Raw genomic sequence first — 19,604 nt, forward strand, 5'->3', positions numbered from 1 at the left:
CTGCGAGAGTCTGCATGGATACTTTAAAGGGGGACAACATCCCTCCCAGGCCCCAGCTAGGATTTTTTCCATACCCAAGGCACGAATCCGAGACCTTGGTTAAGGAGCTTAACCAAGATCTTGAGTTAATTGTAGAATAACTTGTATACTTCGGTAGAGTATCTATAATTAATTGTAGGTGTTAATTAATAACTTTATTAGTAGCTACTGAAGTGTTTAGTAAATCATAATATATGAGTTTGAAGAGGAGTGAGAGACAGAGCTGTACACTACTACTAATTAATGAAAATAATGAAAATTTAACCATTTGATTAAGAATATAATTTACCAATAATTATTCTAATTATTCACTAATAATATTCCACAGGTGTATCAGGACAACTTTCATCTGAAACAACCTCCCTACCTCCAGCACTACTGACACTAAATGTGGGTGGTACAAATGGTGGTTTCATACACCTTAACAACGCCCAATTAACGTTACTAAAAAATGGGTGTTGTTTTATAGGTGTCGCTCCCATTATCGAACCGAACCTCCGGGTCGGATCTTTAGCCAAAAGTTGTGATATCAAGTCCTTTGCCGAACTTGGGATTGAGGGCTCTTTGGGAAATTCCAATGCCCGAGCCACAATATTTGCTAATGTCATTTCATTATCCGAACCTTTAAACGGTGTCGTTCCATAAAAAAGCTCGAATATAAATACGCCAAGTGTCCACCAATCAACCGCGCTCCCATGTCCTTCTCCAGACACGATCTCCGGGGCTAGGTACTCATGGGTCCCAACAAATGACATGGACCGCACATCCACAGGCTCGGCAACAAACTCTGGCTCAAACCTTTTACTAGTTTTTTTCTTCGTTTTCCATTTTTTCTTTCGGTTCGGGTTAAAACAAGACACGGAAGGTACAATGCAGTTGGGTAGGATGCATGAAGAGTTTGCATTAGGGTTACGACACGAACCTAATAGGTTCGGGTGTTGGGTTGGCTGTTGAGGGTTTTGGTTTGAGGATGTGATTATTTGTGGAGTAGGGGTAGATTGGTCATCACATTTTAGAGATAGATCAAAATCTGTGAGCATAATATGACCATCTGATCTAACTAAGACATTTTCAGGCTTTAGATCACGGTATACTATTCCCATCATGTGGATGTATTCAAGTGCTACTACCACTTCTGATGCATAAAATCTGCATAAGTTGGAGAAATTTGGTTAGTCACATGTTCAACTTCAACCCCATAACAACATTTTACATAAGTTAAGTCAGATTAGAGTGAACACTAAACACCAAAAATATAGCTAATAATACATAGCCCCACTATACTATTTTAGAATGTGAGAAAAGTTAGTTGCATTTTTTGGTTTCTAGTAATTGGACTTTCATAAGTGCCACTAATTAAGTTCTGATCAGAAAATTTCAGGTGAACTAAACATAGTCTAAGTAAGTGCTAGAAATATGATAGATAACACAATTATTATGAAAGGTTATTCTCTATAATCATGTCATACATTATGGGGTAAAAATAAGAAAATTGTTAGAGAATGATACATTAATACGTGATTAGAAGGCATATTATCAAAAGAGTTTATCCATTTCATATAGTTTCCTCATTAAATGGACATCTAATGATCCTCTCCATATATACATCTAACAAAGAAAGAAATTTGATCATATTAAGTCTTGATCACATAACCTCGACCAAACAACAAATAATAAAAGATTATCCATTGGTTTAATTAAATCTTATGTCACTACTTTTCTCAAAACCAGTTAAACCTTAAGATGCAAAAATCATTGTTCGAAATAATTAAACAGTTTTTCCATGCAACAACTAATTTAGAACCCTTTCGGTATTATTGTGATTTTTTGTTTTTTGGTTTTTTGATTTTCAAAGTCATATGATATATGTCCTGTAATAAATAAGAAATTTATTAAATTTTTCTGGAATATGATGATTTTGAAAACTGACAACTGAAAAGTGAAAACCACTTTTTCTGGTGAAAACTGAAAACAAAAAACAATAACGAACAGGTCCTTAACCAGGGTATGTAGCAAAGCTCTACAAAGCAAATCTATAAAACTAATTGTCTTTTTTAAAAGTTAAATCCTGATGCAAATGTAGTCAAGGAGTGATAATTAATTGATTGAGGTAAGTGAACCTAAATTAGTGGTCTAGAGACAAGTGTTGAGATGGGAAAGTGGGACAGTGAAGATAATTATAGTATCAAAGAACAGGGTTAAGTAGCTGACTATACTAGGGAAAGGGGGCTTCTTTAGTCTTAGGTAAGATGTCCATAGCTTAATTATGTTAACCATATGGTACAATTATTAGAATATGAGAAACTTCATCTATTGAAGATGGGTAAAATGCTAGTTGGAAATGATTACACCTAATGTTTGTCCTTATAGTTTAACATTAGCAAACTCACTCTATAGGCTGAGGGCCACAAAATGTCCTAAATCTTATCTACGACAAATCAATGTTTGTTAGGTACGTGATAGCGTTAGATAACCATATAGTTTTAAAAAGAAAAGCTAACAACAAAAGCCAATATTTGCATGAGTCCGGCTAATTGCCTAACAATTATGTAATTATTACGAATAAAATCATGATATGGACTAGTAGTGTTAACTATCAAAAATTAAAGTAGTACTTATGATTGTCAATGTTTGTAAAAAAAATCTTTGTTATTAGTTGTTTTACTTTTGGCGTTTGTCATATATCTTACTTTTACCATATTTTATTTTAAGAATATTATAATAAAAGTATTAGATTTGTCTTACTATTGTGAAAATTTCAACTTTTATGATATTAGGTAGCAAAATGTTAAAGGTATTGATTTTGTCAAAGCTAATTATTGACAAACGTGAAAATCAAAGTGGAACATATAATAAAACACATAGTTATTGCATATATAGGTCCTTAAGTTAAAGGCTAAAATAGGTGTCTTAGAAGCTAAGATTATTGTAGAGTATTGAAAATGAACAAAAGTATACCTTAAAACATGGAAGAATTTAGGGAAAATAAGAAGCAAACAAGCATTAAACGACATATTCAGAAAATGTCAACTCATTAAATTACAAGTAATAAAGTAAAACTTGACAAGGTAGGGCAAAGTGTAACTTAGCAATCAAGAGTGAACCTTACAAAGTCTAGCTTATTACCAATATAAGCTATAGGATAGAACTAGAAGTGGCAAAAAGCAAGAAAACATGCCAAGAATTCTTGGAAAAACAGAAACAAAATATCCCACTTATCCCGGCAAAGTTTTAGACAGATCATTTGCAAAGCCTATAAAGTATAAACTAGGCCCAAAATGTCTGTTAGAAAGGATAATCTATTAAAAAAGACAATAACAAAGGTTTCTTAAAATCACTCCACAAATAGTTGATTAACCAATTAGTTTTCACAAGCTTGTCATAAGAGTACGCATTTCCGCATAGTTACAAAGACATTATTGACAAGAAAATTTAGTAAGCATAGGGCCAATCTAAATTTAGCACATAATAAAATAGATGCTGAGACATTTTCTTATTTCGATAGCGAACAAGTTCTAACCAAACTTAGTATTTAGAGCATACTTATCAAGTGATTCAAGTCACTAGTCTTAAATGCATTATTCTAATTAAAACTTGCACCCTTAATTTGGTCAAGCTTCAAAATATAATTTCTTTTTCTTATGTGAAAATTCCAATTTTCATGGGCTATTGTTACTTGTACCTAACAATACAAGGTCTTATTAAAGAGCAAGTGCAATTGGAAAAAGAAAGGACATAGGAAGTAATAAAAGAAGTACCATTAAGATAGGTTTTGCTCGACTTCTTTTTCCTTATTTCAAAAAAATGAGTTACATAAATTTATATAATTCGAAATTAGTCGATTTTAAAAATTACTTACTGTCTTTATAGATATAATTCAAACAAATAATCACTTAATACTCAAAGAAATTTATTTATTCCTCAATATCAATCAACACACACTATTTCCTTCACTTCTTAGAAACTTATCAAGAAAAACAAAATTGAGCTGGCTTTTCATGCATGCCAGAACTAGTTGATCAATCTACTACTACTAAATTTTGAAAAAAAAAAACCAACACTACAGTCCAAAATAACAGCAACTACGGCAAAATCTGCTACGTGTCAAGCATCGAGTGGATAAAACCCATTGACTAATAAACAGAAGTCAAAATCTAGAGCTGAAAACATGTCGATTGTCGACCTTCACGTAGACTCGAGCACGTAGGATAATTTCCCCATCTTTCACATGATCTCGTCACCTAAAACTGTGTTAAATCTACTGAAGTGTCTGAAATAATATTAATTTCACTAACATTATGTCATTATGTGACAGTGACCAGCAAATTTGGGACCCATTCTCTGACAGACACGTATATCTATCAGGTGGTGGGACCCACTGTTTCACACCTTTTACCCCCTTCTCATTAACGAATCCCTCCTTGAGTGGGGCCCAAGAATTTGAAAATGCTACATTTTTGGGAAACTTTTTCACAATATAATTTGTGATTTCCACCCAAAAAAACCAAAAGTTTTTCATTACTTGGTTGAGTTTTTTCTTTAAATTCTTCATTAATAGCAAGGATATTGGTGATGTGATGAAGTTATTAAATTTAGTACACAAATTTACAACTACTACCAGATTTTGTGGCAGCTAATGCATAACGTATAAGGTAGTGCATGTAAGAGTGACTAGCTAGTTCAAGCAAAGTGGATCAATCACAATGCAAGTAAAGCTTTAGGAAAATTCAATTTGCGAACGATGATACATTTATTATTTTATAATACTTAGAGGGTGTTTGATAGAGGAAAATTTGATATTGAAAAAGGATTCAAATAAGCGTTTCCATTTCAAAATGTTTGGTATGAGTGTTCAATAATAAATACCGTTTCTGGAGGGGACCATAATCCCCCCAGTTGTTACTCATATCAAAGTAGTGGAAACAAATTATCTTTCCTTCTTTAATCATAAACCCCTCAATTGTTTCCACTCTATTAGAATACCAAACAACTATTCAAGGTAACAATTATTATTTCCATTTCCTCCTCCTCATTCAAATCCTTTCCATTTTGTTTACATTGATTATACCAAACATTCCCTTAAATAAATATATTTACAATGCTTTCATGATATTTATATATATTGAGAGTAATTATCAGCCATAACTTACTTTCAAACATTAAGTATGTCTGAATAAGAGTGTTACTCTTACAGTCTTAATATTCAACTATTAACAATTCAAGAAGTAATGATGTAGTAATATTGAGAATATAGACCAAAAGTATGTCGATATTATTTAAAAATTAGTCAATTGATTATAAGAAAAAAGAATATACACATTCAGTATTCTTTCTTTGTCATTAGATTATTACCTTTCCTAAAATGGAATCGTACTCTAAAGTAATGATTTTAGTTGTCAAAGTGTATGCATAATTTTTTAATTTTGGTTATAATCACATTATATCCTTTAATCGCAAGTAGTAGGCTCTTTTTTTGTTTTTGATGGCACAAGTAGTGTTTTTATATTCTCTAAAGAGGCCCATTTACACTAATTTCATATACGAGTTTTAAAGTTAGGTGCTAATAAATCTCCAATTTAAAGCTAAAATACCTTAAAACCTGGATGTTGACTACACTGAAACCATGTCATTAGTCTATTCTCTAATAACATGCCTTTTTCTTTTATATTAACTACAATTTTATTTATTTACTTTGTAAAGCTTTGTTGATTGATGATATAGGTATATGATCATCATTAGATTGATGTATAACAAGGATTTAGAACCACAATTTAGGGAGTTATGTGGGAAGCAGCCTCAAGAAAAAAAGATCTCCTAACTTTATGCTTTATGAAAATATCTAATGATTACTACATTCTAATGTAATCTATCCACGATGGTCACATTATTGAAGATCAATTTTTTCATGGTTTGGTAGTTATTGGTCCGGGCGATGTCCTAGTTTCGCAAAATTAAATCCTATATCTTGCAATCGAAACAATTATCATATTTAATTTATAATATGTGAGATCAATTTGGTGTAGCATAAAATTAGGAACAAATCTTCTCTTCATATTATACATTTCCATACTATTTAATTTATACTTGAAATATTCTCCCATACTATTTATATTTTCCGTTTCTCCAACTTTAGGATTTTCATACTTACAAAATATTTTCCGTCCAACTAAATTAGTGCCTTACATTCCAAATAGAGACAGGCTCCTAAACACATCATAATAAAATATTAATATATAGGTAATAAATTGAGAAAAACAATAACATAAAAACAATATTTTAATATATTCTTAACAAATGAAAATTCGATTTAAAAAAATTCACAACCCTTAAGATCATTCAATCGATCACGCTCAGAGCGAAATATGCGATGGAGTGTAGTAACAAAACTCGAATTTAGTGTAGACACAACATGGATATTTAAGGGTAATAATAATGAAGAGAGTTAAAAAAAAGTAGCCACTACTACTTCCAACACACCAACACACGAGGAGCAATAATGACTAGAACGTGGGGCGAGGGTTAAGTTAAACTAATTTAATTACTCACTAATTTTAACCTCTGAAAAGACAAAAATAACCCGCTAAAAACATACCTGACGGCAGACTCTTCGAAGCGTTTAAACGGTTGACGTTGACGGAGAACATGAAGATCACCACCGTTACAAAACTCCGTTAACAAACAAGACCATTTAGGAGATTCAACACTAGCATATAAAGTAGGCAAGAAAGGATGATCAAGCATCTTAAGAATTTCCCGTTCTGCCCTTGCTCTACCATGTTTATTACGAGCAGCAAGTTCACGGTTATCCATAACTTTAGCAGCAAAGTGGGTCCCTTCAACGTCTTTAAGTTCGGCTAAGTAAACAGACCCGATATCACCGGAGCCGAGCCGAGAGAGGAAACGGAGGTCAGAGATTGAAATGGAGGAGAGAGATTTGACCGCTGAAGAACGAGGGTCAGAGGAGAGAGATTGAGAATGGTGAGAAGATGAAGCTGTTGTCCATGTTGTTGTTGTGGTTTCTGAAGAAGATGATGTGCTTCGTGGTGCTGTTGTTGTTGTTGTTGAGTTGAAACTCATGCTTTCTAGGTCGTCGGTGAGTTCGTCCATTGGTGGTGTTGTTGTTGTCCATTGTTGTTGTTGTTGTTGCGGTGGTTGTTCTGACGGTTGTTCGAGTTTTTGGTTTATTACTAGTGGTTGTTGTTTTTCTTGTTGTTGTTGTTGGTTTTCTACTGGTAGTGTTGCTGGTTGTTGATCCATGGGATTTGTGGGAGGAGAGAGAAAGGTGGGGAGGAGGGAGGAGAGAGGTTAATGTTATGAAGAGGAGGGATTGGGCCGTAAAATGGGCTTTTTGAATGGAGGGAAATGGGGGGTGGGGACATTGTTTAGAGGTTTGAGCTTCGTGGGGTTTTTTTTTCAATAAAAAGTAGAAAATTGATTTTTTTTTAACAAATGATTGAAAATTTGAGGTACTTGTTATTATTGTATTTTTTTTGCTTTTTCTTTTGGCAATCAACGTTTAGATTATTTACGTGCGATGTAGGGGAATGGGGATGAAATGATAAGTGATAAGAATTTAGGTTGATGTATTTCTAGTCAAGTTAGCTTATAAGGATTTATTGTTCACAAAGACTGGATTTTTATAATAAGTTCGTTCCATTTCACTCTAATCCAACACTATTTTAGTCATGCTTTATCTTCTTCTTCCTTTATTTTCTTCATTATCAAACTATTACAGACAATTTCAAAAAACAAGTCGGTAGTCTTACTAAACGGATTAAACTAGTCATTCAATGGATTAAACTAGTTACTAAATGGGTTGAAAATGTCACTATTGAATAGATTAAATTAGTCACGAAATAGATTAAACTGGTCCTTCAATATATTAAACTAGTCAATATATTAAAAAAAAGGTGACATGTTATTTTTTTAATATTGGACTTGAATCGTGTCTAATTTCAAACTAAAAGTAGGTGATATCTTACAAGATCAATTGTTTCTTGTTTAATACAATATTGAATATTGCAATATTTGATTTTTCATGGGTTGTTGAAATATGACTTACATTATATTATGACTCAGTTTTCCATTTTACATTATTGGAGACTTGGGGCATGTTCTCTTCGCCCTTCGGCATAAAACAACTGAACTGAACTGAACTGAACTAAACTGAATTGAACTAAACTTTATTGATCTGAACTGAACTGAATTGAACTGAACTGAAATAAATAGTGATATGTGAGAGTAAAGGTATTGTCAAGAGTTGAGCTGGTCTGAACTGAACTAAACTGATCTGAACTGAACTGAATTGAATTGAACTGAACTGAAAATAAGCTGCGGAGAACAGGCCCTTGGAGTAGTAGTGTCTACTCTGTTTAGTAATATTAGATAGTATATAGATTTCTATGTAGATGATGTATGTGTAATTTCTGTATTTTTATCTTTTCTGCTTTTACCGTACATGTTTGTTAATGTATTATTTAACCTTAGATATCTTTCATTACATATGAGTAAATTATAATGATTGAATATTATTAATTATAGAATTATATTTTTCTTATAAATTAAGAATAATTTATAAGATTCCATCTAATTATGAATAGTGTTAAGATATAAAGGATCATCGTTTTTTTAGGTGAGATGATCTTATATTTTGAGCGCTTAATTGGAAAAACCTTATCGGATATTCACTTGAATTTTCAGACATATTGTTGCTTAATTTAAGAGATTGTTTTTGGATTTGTAAAATCATTATCTATAGTTTCTTCTTCAGAAGATCTCATCCTGGAATCTTTACTCATTCTACAAGATTTTTTATAGGAATGGAATAAATAGATGCTCTTCTGAAAAGTACTCAATAATTGTTGCTCAAGTGGTATCATTGCCTTCTCACAAAGAAGCTTAAGACACATTTGCATTGTTGCTACATTAACACTTGTTGGGGTTAGCATCATTGCATCAATGATCAAGTTCCCTCAACACTAAAGTTTGGGGGTGCATTAGTGCAAATGTTTTTAAATGAGAGAACATATTATAAAAATTACCATTTGGGTGTGATATAATATATAAGTATCATATTTCGTTGATGAACTTAAATTAACTTAGACTGTAAGTACAATAAGAATAACAAGGGTTATTGTAAAGTTTAATATTTTAAATTATATTATTTTATGTCTGTTACTGAACATTAATATTAAAGTAAATAATCGTGTTTAAGTTGGTCCCTTCTTAACAATTTCAATATTATTATTTTTTAAAGAAAAAGTTGTGGTAGAGAGTTGTGTTGTGTATGAATTAGGAAACATTTTAGTACAATGGTGTATGAATTGCATACTTTTTGAACAATCGATTTAGAATAGCTAAAACAGAGTATGATTAGTCCAATCATTTGGAGTTTGGACCAAGTATTAGTTTGAATGTTACACACATAACATGCATATCGTACCAAATAAATTTTATCAATATTATCTTAATCTAAGATAACCCAATTATTCAAGGTGGAGTATCAAGTAATTGGGCCATGACCAAGATACTAAAATTATTAAGCGCTATCTTTTAATACAATTGTTTAGGTTTAGGGCTGGACTGTTGGAGTGGCAGAAAAGTACGCCCGACATTCGTATCCAAATTCCAACAGACCATAAACATTTGTTATAAAACCAAATAATGGATTGCTACTAAGTTTTTTTAAAAGCACTTGATAGTTATATATATGACACTAACTATCAAGTGACTACTGACTAGTAGTCATTTAGTAGGTGATTATAAATGACGGTAATAATAATACAATCTAGTTTATTTGTAATATAAAAAAATAAAAGACGCATGTTATTGTCCATGATTATCAGAATTCTTCTTCGAGTATATCAATTTTGCTTACCAATGAGTATGGAGTTTTCCTTACAAATTACTTATTAATTCACTATCATTATTGCAATTCACTAATGTCTCTCAAATGGGATGTTAAGTTAACAACTACTTAAGTGGTTAGTGAAGTTTATGCCCGATAAACCTTACAACACACCAATTAGTGATATTACATGCAGGGTTGTTCATAATAATTCGATCCGATTAATCTGATTAGCGATCTAGTCAATCCAACCCAAAAAAATTGAATATTCAATCCGATTTTTTGAGTTACTGATATTTCAGATTAGCTATTCGAAAAAATTGATATCATGTAAGTTACCTTCTATTAGACTTATTTAGGTTTAACCTTCAAGGTTACGATGGCCGAAAAACACCCACCTCCATGCATATCATACCATTACATTTGAAAAAATCTCTTATGCACCAAACAACTAAATCGCAATATTACATTTGCTGTCAAAAACAAAAAAAAAAAACTATATTGCATATTACTATCTATTACTTGATCCACAAATTATAAATCTGAGCATAGACTAATAAGCAACTAGCTGGCATATGAATATAAGTCAACCATCTTCTTAACTACCAGAGTAATCTCTACCATGCAAACCTTAGTATACTGCTGAAGTAGTGAAGTGTTGATCATATGCCATGCACATAAAATAGTACATTATTGACCAAAAAATTACTAATGATATATAGTTTTATGATCATTTACCACCAAAAAAATGTAGAGATGCCAATCAACCATCCAGTCGATTGCACTGTTTCCCTTTAATCGTACACATGAACATCCCACCTCCCATATTTTGGTCTCCCTGTTCCCCTTCGCTCACTTAGATAAGTTTATTGAATCTACTAATAAACTACTCATTATTGATTATAATACACCCATTTGGATAGGCTTTTATATAATGATAAGCTAGAATTATAGAATAGGTTTTGTATGTTTCCAAAATTATACTATAGTATTTTTTAATTGCTTCACTTTGATGTTTTCAGGTCTATTTATATCAAAATATAATGTGCTCATCTTTTTAAATTTCAAATGCTAGGTACTAATATTTTACATATAACTGATAATATTTTGTAGCTATAATCTAATGGACATATTGATGATTAGGCGATTACTGTAGAGCGTAGTTTAAATCAAGTTATAAAAACTCTGAGATGAATTTTTTTGACATGACACGGCAATACGACTGAAACCCATACAACTTGACTATGAAATTACTAAGAGGTACTAAAATAGATACAAACACTACCCGTTTACTCCATCGCTTTGACCCTCAAAAGATTAGTCCACTGTTAATTTCTCTTTGATTTGTCCCTAAAAGATTGTTCCACTTTTAATTTCTCTTTGATTTGTCCCTAAAAGATTTTTCAGTTCCTCTTTTGAATCATATGGTCCCAACATCCTTTCTTTACTTTTCCTCATACTCGTTACACTAAAATTCAGATCTACCAACCCACTCAATATAACTCTTAAAAAAGTAACCAGAAGTAAATTGGGGAAAATATTAAAGCATAGAGGAAGTAATATATATTTTTCATCATATAAGTGGCACTCAAAATTTTGCGTTGACCGCACATATCTCTTATAATATGACAAGTAAAAATTATAAAAATCTTACCATTAGATTTGTCTTAAAAATACTATAATAATAATATTTACTTATAACTTTTATAGTAACATAAACTAAGAATAATTAACAGTCGAAGTTCAACCTTAAATATAACGTGTCTTTCTTTCAAATTCTATGGACAAGGACATGATCCATGAGAGTACTTTGCTTGACCTACAAAATTACAAATATAAATGATATATTTTATCCATCTATATGTTACAAGTATTAAAATATATCCCTAACTATATATTTATATCTTAATTAACAATTTAAGGTTTATAATTTAAAAAACTCAATAAAACAAGTTTAACATGATAATATATTATGATATATAGTGAAAAACATGATGAATGTTGACAGAATAATTCACAGTGTTACAAAGCCTGGCCATAGAACAAGCTAACAAGGTGATAAGTCGCAATTTTTCGGAAACTTTGAAATCTGAATGGAAGTGAATAAACATGATTGGGCCCATTGGGGAGGGGGGGACAAAATGGAAGTTGGGCTATTTGGGTTTGATGGAAATGGCTTGGGAGAATCAACAGCATAATTTGAATGGGCTACAAATCTTAGACCCAGAATTATGAGCTAGTCTCCGATAAATGGGCCAGTCAATATGGGCCTTTTTTGTATCGTATCCTTTTCAATGAGCTTTTGGTTTGGGTTCTTATGTTCCTTTTTCATCTTATTACAATCTTAAGAATGATCAGTTTACCCCCATAAAAAGAAAAGAAGAATGATCAAGTTACTAGTTCACTTATGTCTTAATGGAAACTTTGTCGATGAGTTAATTTATTTTTCTCTTTTCCTCTAAAAAAAAAGTTACTAATTCACGTAGTTGTCAATTATATCTTTCAGAATATTTTTTTAAACAAAAAATCACTTCATCAAATAACCTCACACACTAACCTACTTATATTATATTTGACTCGTGTCATTTACTCATGTTATTATATGGGATCAATATTTATCAGCTTTAAGACACAATTTGTTTTACAAAAGTAGATCAACTAAAGCCTAAAAACTAGTATTCCCATAGTAAAATATAAGTATTATTTGACTATTGATCATATTAAGCTTAAAATGCAAGAGATCCTATTAACTAATAGAAGTAATATTATGACTCATTTGATAAAAATCCTACCCTAAGTTTTCAAGTTTAGTGGTTAATGTTTTATCAACTAAAAGCACTTAGGACCTGTTCTCTTCGGCATAAAACAGTTGAACTGAATTGAATTGAATTGAACTGAACTGAATAGTGATATGTGAGAGTAAAAGTATAGTCTGGAGCTGAACTGAACTAAACTGAATTGAACTGAACTAAAAATAAGCTGAAGAGAACATATCCTTAAATGAGGAGTTTTCATTACCTTTTTTCGATATCACATAAACCTAATCGAGCGAAATTGAATTAAGAGATCATATAAGGTTAGGTTCCGATGAGATCCATAAAACAAAAAGAAACAAACCTCTAGCTAGTAATTGAAGAAATTCACAGCCTCTCTAGTATAGCCTCTCACTTTCACAAGTATCTCGGGGCTATTCCTTTGTCTCCCCCGCTCTACTCTGCTTTACCCTTTCGCACTAACTTCATCCCTCCCAATTGAAGTGAGCAGCAAAAAAGAAGAAAGGAAAAAGAAAAAAGGAAAGTGTGTCAACCATTTCTCGTGATTTTTCTCCATTTCATCTTTCTACTACTCTCTCTCCTACTCTACCTTCAATAATACTTATAATCTTCCTCTTTTTCACCTCTAAAAACCCTAATTTTCATGCTTCTTCAACACTCAAAAAAGAAGAAAACTTTTCTTGGTTTCTGTTCTTCAGCTCCATATTCCAGGTGATTTTGATGTTGGGTAAGTTCTATCTTTTGAAATTTGAAACTTGCTTTATTTTCTGCTAAAATTTGTTGTTTTTTTTGGAGGGTAAGTTATCACAATGGCAATTTTTTATATAGTGTGATTTGACATCCCTTTTTTTGGGTTTTGAATTTGCTCTTTTGTGGATTTAAGTTGAAGAATTTTGGGTCTTTGTGTTTTCTGGAAAAATTATATATTGTTTTTATGTTGAATAGTTTGCGTGAAAGTGACTCTTTTTTAATCAACTTTTTGCTTATTATGCTATGATGCTTAAATGTTATGCTTTTTATTTAGTTCTTAGGGGTGGGGGAGGGACTGGAAATAGCTTATGATTTGTTGTTGCAGAAAAAAGAGGCTTGTGTTTGGGAACAAAACTCTTGTTTCAGCTTTAGTGTTACCCAAAAATCAAAAACTTAGTTTTAGTGGAAGCTCATATTTGACTGACCCACAAAAAGATGATCTCCATATTAAATACATTGGTGGAAGTCAATTTTGGAAGTGTTTTAACTGTTTATCTTCAGATTATGTTTGATTGTTTATTATTATGCCTGGAGTTGAGGTTTGTCAGCTGCCAATTCCTGCCTATTGCATTGGTTTTTCTTTTGTTTGGAGTTATTGGTACATTAGTAACTAGCAAGAGAGTGCAAGAAAACAAGCTTTTGTTGTATCAAGCGGATCATCCGCTGATGCATTTTCGCCTCTTAGTTCTTGCCTGTTTGCCTCTTGATCTCGCCGAGCCCCTCTTTGGTGTAGTAGTAGGCTTACTAATGTGAGTCTCGGGTTTGGTCCTTTTCCATTCTCTGCTTTGTGTGTTGGCCTTTCTGATATTCGCTTGAATAGCGAACTATGTGCAAAGGACATTTTCGAAATGTGCAAGTTTTGTGCACAATGATATGGAAGTAAATAGCCTTCTTGTCTAGAGGTCATAGCTTGAGATTCTGTGTTATTGCCATTGTAAACATGAAATAAAGTAATGAATTAGAATAATGTTTCGGATTAGAAATGATTAGCATGATCTGAAAGTCTGCAATTCTTTCAGGTTGGCGTACCTCGTATGCATGTAGCTGAATGATTGGATGCTATTTGTGGCTCCTATAGTTTGGATAAAAGTAGCTGCTGTTTCCGTTCAATCTAATGCGATTGCTTGTTCTAGCAATCTCAATTTCAATATGATGGAAGAGCTTTATGGTTTTTGTTTTCTATAACTCAGGCTTTTTGCACCTTACTATCTCCAAGGGATTAATCTGAGATGGGTTAGTTTTGAGCATATTATCTACAGCTTCGTGCCCATTTTGTAGACTCGGATGATTGCATCAAAGATGGATGTTCTGGCTAGCAATTGTGAAATTGTGGAGGTCGAGGAAGAAAATATGAATGAGAAAGCGCGGAAGCATTACGTGTCTAGACAAGGACGTGTTTATTCCATTGGAGATGACATCAATCAGCTATTTGACTCTGTAAATATAAAGAATTCGAGAAAAGGGAAAGCTATTCAGAGGAATCCTATGAAGCAACCCATTAGGGCCAAGTCTCCACAGACACTCGGTATTGAAATTTCAGAAACAGTAAACCTGAAACAGGCTCTAAGGGGATTGTGCATCTCACAAGCATCAGAGATGGCTGCCTTGAAAAAGCGGACAATGAAACCTAGGGGCTCATCTGGGATGTCATACTTGGGACCAATGAACCGGCTGCACAAGACAGTAGTGGTCCAGGCGAAGGGATCTGGTCTAGCAACTAGTGAAGACAAGAGAAATCTGGTAGAGATCTCTTTTCCTGGTAAAATTATGGCCAATCTCTCTGAGACAATTCCTGAATTTGTTGAAGCTTCTGCTCCCTGTTCTTCAAATCAGACCTGCGACCCTTCTACCTCACTTGCTTGGACAGCAGCAACTAAGACAAAGATTGTCGGAGTACCACCACAGGATAAGATCTTGCCTTTGGCATCAGAATGCACAAGTAAAAGATCTACTACAGAGCAGTTTCGTAAGCTGAACTCTGTGGAATCTGTACAGGGTAAGCATACTATTAAAAATGTTCTAGAGGTAGATGACTTGGTTTCTGCTGATAGAGCTAAGGATCATAGCCAAGCAGATGCGTTGCATAGAGAGTCACGCCAAGCAAGCAGTGGCATTGATGGGAAAATAAAGAATGCAAGAAGCAGCAGCCCTCGACTAATAAAGCCAATCTTTTGGAACAAGAACTTGGTCAAGAGGAAAGTCAAGGCAGAGTCTGATTATATCTCTTGCAAGTCTCATGCAGCTAAAGGAATAGTTGGTACAGATCCTTGTCTCAATCCCAGGACTAATAAGCTGGTTGGCAAGGCAAGCAAAGTTTCTTTGAAGCATGCGCATAAAATTGATGGAAACTTAACTCCAATATGCAATAGTGAAAATGCCTGCACAGAGCTCAGTTATGGTCCAAGTAGTGAAATTGTAAAAGCTGATGGGAGATCAAGATTTAAGGAGAAGGGAGAGCTCTCTCAGAGCTCAAAAAGTAGCATTGGTGAGTTTAGCAGCAGCACAAGTGAAGAGAGCAGTACAAGCGGGTCTAGCCGCTGTTGTACCCGGCCGCATATGTCAAAAGACGCGAGATGGGAAGCTGTTCACTATGTTCAAAAGGAGCACGGATTCTTGAGTTTGAGACATTTTAAGCTGCTGAGGAGGCTTGGTTCTGGGGACATTGGAACTGTCTACCTTGCAGAGCTTGTGGGGACCAAGTGCCTGTTTGCTATGAAAGTCATGGATAATGAATTTTTGTCTCGGAGGAAAAAATTGGTACGGGCTCAAACAGAAAGAGAGATCTTGCAAATGTTGGATCACCCTTTCCTTCCTACGTTGTATGCCCACTTTACTACGGATAAACTCACATGCTTGGTTATGGATTTTTGTCCTGGTGGGGATTTGCATGCTATCCGCCAGAAACAACAAAACCGGTGTTTCTCAGAGCATGCAGCTAGGTATACATTCTTGTTTATTCTGTTTACTTAAACGGCTTTACTATGTTTTACCTGTAAGTTATAATTGTGAAAAACAGGCATGCTTCTAGCCAGTATGTCATACTAATACTGCATTTGCACATTTCGGAGACTCTAGGCAATCCTCTGATTCTCATCCCACTTACTGATGTACATTGCTTTGATTTGTGTTGTCTTGGTTGATTTTTTTACTTGTGCCACATCTTCTCCTTACATACTTTTTTTTTAAAATTTTATATCTGAATCTTGTCTCACGTTGTCGACCATGACCAGGTTTTATGTTGCGGAAGTTCTTCTAGCACTGGAGTACCTTCACATGCTAGGAATTGTGTATCGGGACTTAAAGCCTGAAAATATCCTGGTTCGAGAAGATGGGCATATTATGCTATCTGATTTTGATTTATCTCTCAGATGTGTTGTCAACCCAACTCTCTTCAGATCATCTTCACCCATATTTGAGCCTGCAAAGAAGACACCTTCAGGTCTATGTTCAGAATCTAGCTGCATTGATCCCTTTTGCCTCCAACCATCCTGGCAAATCTCGTGCTTTACCCCTAGGCTCTTAACTACTGCATCCAAAAGCCGGAAATTCAAATCTGAACAAGCTGTTCAGATTACTCCATTGCCACAGCTCGTAGCAGAACCAACTGAAGCCCGCTCCAATTCCTTTGTCGGGACTCACGAATACTTGGCTCCAGAGATTGTTAAAGGGGAGGATCATGGGAGTGCTGTTGATTGGTGGACATATGGGATTTTCCTATACGAGCTTTTATATGGTAAGACACCATTTAAAGGATTGAGTAATGACGAGACATTAGCCAATGTGGTATCACAACCTCTCAGATTTCCAGACACACCTTTAGTTAGCTTCCATGCTAAGGATTTGATTAAAGGGTTATTAAGTAAGCACCCACAGCATCGTCCGGGATTTGTCAGAGGTGCTGCTGAGATTAAACAGCACCCCTTTTTTGAGGGGTTAAACTGGGCATTGATACGTTGTGCTGTACCACCAGAACGACCCAAGTTTCTTGATGTCAGTAAGGGTCTCTTTTCAAGCAAGAAGGATGATAAGAAGTCTTTGGGAGTTCAGAGCAGCGAGCTCATTGAGTTTGAGCTATTTTAGGCATATATGCTGTTTTTGCAGCAGTTGAAAATGTTTCCAAAATTTTCCTCTGTTCCCCAGAGTGAGGTAGTTAGGTATCTCATACATGTAACACATGCATAGCTCTTAATGTAAATGCAAGAAATTAGCTATATAATCTATGAAAAAAAAAAATTCTTAATTATTTCTCGTTTTATACTTCCTCCGTTTCGTAATACTTGCGACTTTTAAACTTTTGTGCTCAACTGACGCATAGCTTTGATCATCACTGTTAGTTATCTACTAGATGATTATAAGAACTTTCTTTATGCATTGAGGTTATCCAACAAAATTTCACATAATAACATTTGAATTTGTAACTTGGTAAAAGAGTGAAGCTGCTGCAAGTGTTTAAACATGGTAGGAATCTCGTTTTGATACATGTTCGTTTATCATGTTCAATTATTGAAAGTTGGGTGAATAAACTAATTATTGTAGGTAATTGTGGAGCTAAATCATTTGAAATGATGGTGAAAGTATAATTAGGATGAGCATGAGGATCTCATCATGCATTCATGCCGTTGGGTTGCGTTAAAGCAGTCACAAAAAAGCAGATAAAAGGCAAAAGCCTAGTCAAATATAGCAAGCTTAAGGGGTGGTTTTGGAAGAATGGTCTGCTTTTATAAACATGATGGCAACACCTAACAGAGAAAAAAGGACAGTGAATAGATGATGATGGGATAAAAAAAAACTTTTCCTCTCCCACAAGTTTCTCTTTGTCCTTCAACCTTTATTATCCCTGCATTCTGCTGGTAGATAAATTGTTGTTCGAAATTCAAATACTTCATCCGTTTCATATATTCGCTACACTTCTCAATTCACGGACTCATAGGCAATTTTTTGAAGAAGAGAGAGGTAGAGAGTCAAAAGAAAAGGGACTCATGTGAGAAGAGAGATAAAAATAGTTTATTGTCCAAAAAAGAAGTGTAGCAAGTAATGTGAAACTTCCCACAATGGAAAGTGTAGCAAATATTATGAAACGGAGGAAGTAGGTATCATTCATTAGTCACAAAGAGAGCAGTAAACCACAATTTTCTAAAGCAAGATTTAAGGCAAATGTCATTTTCTAGAGTTTAAAATTTTGGAGTTGGGAGATATATTAGGCCGGTGGCATTACACAAGTAGTTGAGCAACATACCTAAAGACATTATATAAGAAAAACAAGAAATATTGGTGAAAGTTGAGGGACAATTCTTTTATGTGTGATGGGATAGTTTGTTTTGTTTGCCAATCAATGGTTGGCTGGTTTGGCTTGTTTCACCTCTTAGTGTAAAGTTAGTTGTAAGTCTTGTATGTAACATGCTGGTTTTTTACAAAAATGTTCAATAAAATCGATTGTTGTCATATGTGCAAATTAAATAGACTTTTCGAAAATACTGCCAAATATTAGTGAGAAAATTATTAGTCCTTTTGTTTTTTTTGGCTAAAATATGACTTGTAACATTGAGAAAGATGGGATGGTGTGAAATATCTTTTCTTGAAGGGTTTTATATCAAACCTAAATTATATCTTGACAAGTCGTATTAAACTTCCATTATGATATTGATGTGATATGTTTCTACTAGCTTTTAAACTCATTAACGAAGATCAATTTGACATACGTAAATTTTAGTTGATTTTAAGGAGAAAATGAATTGAGTGGAACGCAACTTTAGAAACCTGAGTTTAAGGTAGCGTGACTTAATTTGGCTTACACCAGCTCAAACTCATCTCCGAGTTTATCAAACTCTAATTTTTACAGTGTGACTCATAAGATTTTAGCTAAGTTAATGTTCTTTCAAGCTACAATATACAAAGTTCGAAAAAAGTCATAAAGTTTTCCCAATATATATGTTGCTTAGACAATAATTATACAAAAAGAAATGATAATTATTAAGAAAGCGTTTACTAATCTTATTTCTCATTCATCTCCTTTCTTCCTATATGTGCTTGTTCTTCCAACAATTTTTATCACAAAGGCACAACTTATTAATAGCGTGGAAACAACTTTTAGATGAGTCAATTTTGCTTTATACATATTATCACAACAAGAAGACATGTCACTCTAATTCTTGTGCATTCCGAACAAGGATCACATGTACATCACTCTAGACTTG

At 33.7% G+C, this 19,604-nt stretch overlaps 2 protein-coding genes across 3 annotated transcripts; one reads left to right on the top strand and one right to left on the bottom strand.

The window, feature by feature from the left end:
* Positions 1 to 279: 279 nt before the first annotated feature.
* On the bottom strand, positions 280 to 7,567 carry LOC104900352 (serine/threonine-protein kinase D6PK). Its single transcript, XM_010687763.4, has 2 exons — positions 6,632 to 7,567; positions 280 to 1,188 (listed from the first exon to the last, which is right to left on the bottom strand). Exons 1-2 carry the CDS (start codon positions 7,294 to 7,296, stop codon positions 351 to 353), a joined length of 1,503 nt encoding a protein of 500 aa, XP_010686065.1. The 5' UTR covers positions 7,297 to 7,567; the 3' UTR covers positions 280 to 350.
* A 5,443-nt stretch (positions 7,568 to 13,010) lies between these two features.
* On the top strand, positions 13,011 to 17,686 carry LOC104900353 (serine/threonine-protein kinase D6PKL1). 2 transcript variants are annotated; one of them, XM_010687764.4, is made up of 3 exons: positions 13,011 to 13,387; positions 14,430 to 16,349; positions 16,641 to 17,686. In XM_010687764.4, exons 2-3 carry the CDS (start codon positions 14,695 to 14,697, stop codon positions 17,488 to 17,490), a joined length of 2,505 nt encoding a protein of 834 aa, XP_010686066.1. In that variant the 5' UTR covers positions 13,011 to 13,387; positions 14,430 to 14,694; the 3' UTR covers positions 17,491 to 17,686. The 2 variants fall into 2 exon arrangements, with proteins under 2 accessions (XP_010686066.1, XP_010686067.1); XM_010687765.4 differs by having other exon boundaries at positions 14,601 to 16,349.
* Positions 17,687 to 19,604: the final 1,918 nt, after the last annotated feature.

Source organism: Beta vulgaris, chromosome 7, assembly GCF_026745355.1.
Source record: "Beta vulgaris subsp. vulgaris cultivar EL10 chromosome 7, EL10.2, whole genome shotgun sequence".
Taxonomy (NCBI): domain Eukaryota; kingdom Viridiplantae; phylum Streptophyta; class Magnoliopsida; order Caryophyllales; family Amaranthaceae; genus Beta; species Beta vulgaris.

Excerpts from the sequence above, each read along its gene's own strand:
- LOC104900353 (XM_010687764.4), top strand. The coding sequence starts at position 14,695 with ATGATTGCATCAAAGATGGATGTTCTGGCTAGCAATTGTGAAATTGTG. Across the intron at positions 16,350-16,640 it reads TTCTCAGAGCATGCAGCTAG|GTTTTATGTTGCGGAAGTTC; the intron begins GTATACATTCTT and ends GACCATGACCAG.
- LOC104900352 (XM_010687763.4), bottom strand. The coding sequence starts at position 7,296 with ATGGATCAACAACCAGCAACACTACCAGTAGAAAACCAACAACAACAA. Across the intron at positions 1,189-6,631 it reads TTCGAAGAGTCTGCCGTCAG|ATTTTATGCATCAGAAGTGG; the intron begins GTATGTTTTTAG and ends CAACTTATGCAG.